Below are 4,585 nucleotides of genomic sequence, written 5' to 3' on the forward strand. Positions count from 1 at the left end.
GCTCAGCGCCGCGTCCCCAGGGCCGAGCCGGCTCCGGCGGGCAGGGGCGTGATGTCACGGCAGGGAGGGGGCGCGGAGCGCCGGGCCGGCAAGGAGGCGGGGGAGGTGTTTTCCAGCTTTAAAAAGGCAGGCGGCAGAGCACGGCCCTGCGTCAGAGAGAGACTTGGAGGCTGCGAACTCGCCGGCGGGGTCGCCGCGCCGGATCCAAGCGGCCAGGCGCGGGCTCCGGGCGCGGCGCACACTCTGGTCCCGCCGCGCGCGGGTCCTAGGCCGAAGCCGGGTCTGCCACGCGCGCACGCCCCCTGATGACATCTCTCCCTGGCGCGCGGCGCTGAGCCCGGCCCGGCGCGTGTCCGCTGCGGAAAGGTCCGGGTCCCAGAGCTCAGCCCGGGCGCCCCGCCGCCCGTGGCCGCTCCTCCTCCAGCTGCGAACCGCCGCCGTCGCGTGGATGCCAAGTACCAGCTTTCCAGTCCCTTCCAAGTTTCCACTCGGCCCTCCGGCCGCAGTCTGCGGGAGCGGAGAAACTTTGGGGCCCACGCCGCCCGCAGGCGGCACCATGAAGGCGGCCGAGGAAGGTAAGTCCGCGTCCCACCCTGTGCCCCAGGGCCCCCGGCCCGCAGCGCCTGCTGCCGGAGCTCCGAGCCACCAGCAGGAAAGCCCCGGAGCCCAGAGGCCCGGCCGGGGTCTGCGCGCCTCGGAGGACGCGGGCCGACGGCGCCGTACAGCCTGAGTAGGGTGTCCCCCTGGTGTTTCCCCGGCGCAGCCCTGATTTCGAGCGCTCGCTCTTGCCAATAGGTGTCTCCTCTTCTCTAGCGCTGAATGCGCGAACTTGGCCCTGGCTGGGGCAGCCTCGCAACCCGGCTGTGGAAATTTAGTACAAATGCGAGCAATTTGGGGATGAAGTGAGGTAGGTCCTCAGACCATAAAGGACCCTTTGGGATAAGTGAGGTTTCTGTGGGGATGAGGGATGCCCCTCGAGGGAAGCAAGGCCACCCTTTGGGGCAAAGAGTAGCCCCTAGACGTGAAATTTGGGGATTCCTGTGCCTCTCCTTGAGCACCAAGCAAGGCCAACTGCCTCCAGATGGTCGAGGACTCTCTGCCAGCGGTGCGGTCACGCTTGCGGTCAAGTGCGGGTGTGAGCACAGGCCCCCTACTCAGCCCCACCCTCTGTTACTGAGAGGAGAGAGTCCAGCGTAACAGATGCCTCTGGAAAGCTTGGAAGGCTTGGAAAGCACGGCCACGATTCAAGCTGCTGCTTTATGGTAAAGAAGAGGCGTCAGTGTCTGCCCTGAGCCTGCGATGGCCGGTCCGGAGGTCTTGCTTCAGGTCCCCCTGCAAGTCCTCCGCCTGCTGTCCCGTTAAAAGAATAATCACAATAACAAAAACCATCCCGTAGGCTCCTGCAGGTGTCTTTGACCACAGCCTCGGGAAGGGATGGCTGGCATTCTCTTGGGATTAAGATGGTCAATGCGGGAAGCAAATTGGGAGACACCTCTCCAAATTCCTTATCAGTTCTAAAGTGTATCACTTAAAAGTATTGAAAGCCAGTAAGCCTGCCAGTACTAGTGTGCCCTTAGTTATAAGGCAACATCCTTTTGACAAGCACTTGAAGGGAAATTCTAGTTTCCTGTGGCATACTAATAAATGTTCCCTTGCTCTGGAACTGCTGCTCCTATAGACCGTAGCTTTGGAGAGCTTGCATCTCCTAGGAAGATGAGCCGGAGACAGTAAACTCGGCACAAGAGGATCAGCATTTTCAGAGGTTAGCTGTCCCATTAGAAAGTATTCTGGGAATTCTGAATGAAGGGAGGCAGATGTGGCTTATGCTTCTTACCATTTCATCCCAATTTCAGAAAATGCTTAAATGCTGAAACATCAGGCAATGTTTTAATATCCACACAGTGAGCTCTTGCTATGAGAAAAGTTTAACAATACTTTTGAGTCCTTGGATACTTATTTCCCACGTATTTGTTGCTACTTTAGAAAAGGCAGGTCTAAGTTTAGATTTCTTTACTTGGAGAGTCAGTGTTCCATTCTGCAATAAGAAATATTTTTTCTCTTTACAAGAGGAAGAAACATTGATGGGGGTAGGGGTTATTTTTCATGTTTCCTACTTAGGAAAAAAGTTTGAAAATGCCCCAGCTAAATGGCCATAGAATGGGGACAATAATATTCTTGAACTAAACAATGTTGGTGTATTTTATAAGGACCAGAAAATTGGGCTAACCAGGAAGTGGATTCCATCTTGTGAACAGGAAGGCCATCACACAGCAGGGAGAGTGCAGCAGGTCTGGTCTGCCATTGCTGAGGGCCACTGGGAAAACAGCCCCTGTCCCTCCTGAGTAGGCTATGGCTGGTGCATTGCTGCCCTCGGAGGGCCTGAGCGCTTACTGCCATACCCAGGTTAATGAGCATCTGGTGGAGGCTCATTAGGCTAGGCACCGCCATTTCTGAAGGCCCCGTGCTGTTCTGCCCTGGAGAATGCCCAGCAATGCAGGCCTGTAGGTAGCCACCCAGTCAGAGCTGCTCCGCAGAATGCCCCATGGGCTCTTCAGGGCTGAACAAAGCGAACCCTGTTCTCTGCCACTTAACTTCTTGGCATTGTTTCCTAATCCAGATTAGAAATTGCCACAGTGCCTGCACGCTGCTTTATCACACCCAGCAATGGAGCTCTGCATCCCATTAACATCCCACAGCCTCTGGAGGAACTAGTCCAAGCTAAACACTTCGCTCAAGACAGGAGTGTCTGCTGAACTGGCAAACGGGAGTCCAGACTAATAGCTGCCATGGGAGGGGAAGACGGGCCGGCCCAGGAAGGCAAACGGCGCCTGTACCTGCAGCTGGCTGTCTTGATGCCTGGGTGGGCGACTGGGATGTGGAAGGAGCCTGCCCTGCCTCCAAGAGTTCAGAGGCCTGAGGCTTCCCTCCTGTGGGCTAGTATTTGGAGGCATATGCATCCTGAATGGTGCAAGCAACAGTTGTGCAGAAAGCTTTACTCTAAATAGGTGAGAGGGCTGCTGTGTATAATTTTTTGGTGGTGCTGAAAGCGTGGCTGAAGTTAAAAAAAAAAAGAAAACTAAAAGAGAGAAAATGAAATGGTGAGGCTTCTCTACAGAAAACAGAACTTCTATTTGCTCGAAGGTCAGCAGAAAAGCAAACTAAAACAAAACAACCCTCCAACAAGCATCTGAAAGTGAGAACTATTATTAGAAACTAAATCAGGCCAAACCGAACCATAGTTTATCACGAGAGAAAACCAGCCATTGGAAAAGGGTCCTGGGAGGAGGTAGCGAGTCCACGTGAGGTCCAGGTTATGCCTCTGGAAAAAGCCGTCCCCCAGGGCTGCAGGGCCCCAGGGCAGAGAGAAGAGGCCGGAGATTAACAGCGGTGGCAAATGGTGACACTGACCTCCATCCTCCCATTCCTTCCTGACTCCCCTCCACAGCTCACGCTCAGTCTCAGTCTCGTGCTCTCTCCCAGGCCACCATTTCCCTGGTATTCCAGATGCTGGTTTTACGTGGTGCCAAGACTCGAGGAAAGTTAGAACAAAAGCTGGGAGAAACAGGAAAAGGATGGACCGGGCCAGCAGTGCAGCCTTTCCTACGACTGTGCTGTGTGTACCAGTGGTTGGGCCTGGGTAGGCCTCCCTCCCCCACCCTGTGAGTTTAAAATTGCCCCACAACCACAGCAAGATCGTGTGGATGCACGACTGTGTGGTGTTTTAGGAGCCGAGATCTAATGAGGCCGGTATTGAGCAAAGTGGGCTGCCATCAGAGAGGCGCGGGAGGCCGAGGGAAGGGGCATCCCCAGTCACCAGACGGGTTGCACCCCGCAGGCTGCACCCCGCAAAGGGCAGAGCACTGGGGGACCCCACGAAAGCTCTCCCAGGACCCTGGCACTTCGGTAAACTTCCCTAGCGAGGGGTGCAAAAGGCCAGTCCCCGAATACAGGCTTGACGCTGCAAGCTCGCTTCAGCTCCGGCCTGGAGCCCTGCGGGAGGAGGGCAGGCTGGGTCTGCCAGAGGAAGCCCTGAGCTCAGAGCGGCGCGGTTGGCGGCCCTGCCGCTCCTCGCTCCTCCTTTCAAACTTTTGGTGCATCCAGCAGCCTCGGTGCTGGTCCCGCGGAGAGGACCGACCGCCCTCGGTGCCGGCGCGCCCGGGTCCCGCGAAGCCCGGGCCTGGCCCTGTCGCCCGCACTCGCCGCGCCCCGGCCGGGAGGGGACCGCGGGGCGGCGCCAGGGCTGCGCTCGCTCGGCCTCGCGCGCGGAGTTTATTTAAAACTCGGAAGCTTGCGGCCGCGAGCCGCTTGTTTATGTAAACCCGGAAACACCCGGGGGGACGGGGCGGGACTGCGCAGGAGGCGGGGGGACGGGAGGGGACAGGACGCGGGGGGCGGGGGCGCGTCACGCAGGGGAGGACGCCCGCGCCGGGCGCACCGCGGACCCCGACATGACGGGGCTGGAGCAGGACCCGGAGTTCGACTTCGATTTCCTCTTCGAGTTCAACCAGAGCGGCGAGGCCGGCGCCGCCGCAGGTGGGTCCGGCAGGACCGCGCGCCGCCCTCCCCGGCGTTCCCGGGACCGGCG

General features: G+C 58.2%; 1 protein-coding gene across 7 annotated transcripts in view; it reads left to right on the forward strand.

Annotated features, from left to right (window-relative positions):
• The first annotated feature begins 106 nt into the window (after positions 1 to 106).
• Positions 107 to 4,585, forward strand: part of Nfatc1 (nuclear factor of activated T-cells, cytoplasmic, calcineurin-dependent 1) — a 115,956-nt gene continuing 111,477 nt past the window's right edge. For 2 of the 7 annotated variants that reach the window (XM_005373108.2, XM_013511612.1), the window contains exon 1: positions 107 to 575. In XM_005373108.2, coding sequence (XP_005373165.1) covers positions 449 to 575 — 127 coding nt within the window. In that variant the 5' untranslated portion in view covers positions 107 to 448. Of the gene's footprint in view, positions 576 to 4,371; positions 4,534 to 4,585 lie in introns of those variants that run through there. The other 5 variants (XM_005373109.2, XM_005373112.2, XM_005373113.2 and 2 more) reach the window with 5 other exon arrangements.

Source organism: Chinchilla lanigera, unplaced genomic scaffold, assembly GCF_000276665.1.
Source record: "Chinchilla lanigera isolate Chin_1 unplaced genomic scaffold, ChiLan1.0 scaffold00001, whole genome shotgun sequence".
NCBI lineage: Eukaryota > Metazoa > Chordata > Mammalia > Rodentia > Chinchillidae > Chinchilla > Chinchilla lanigera.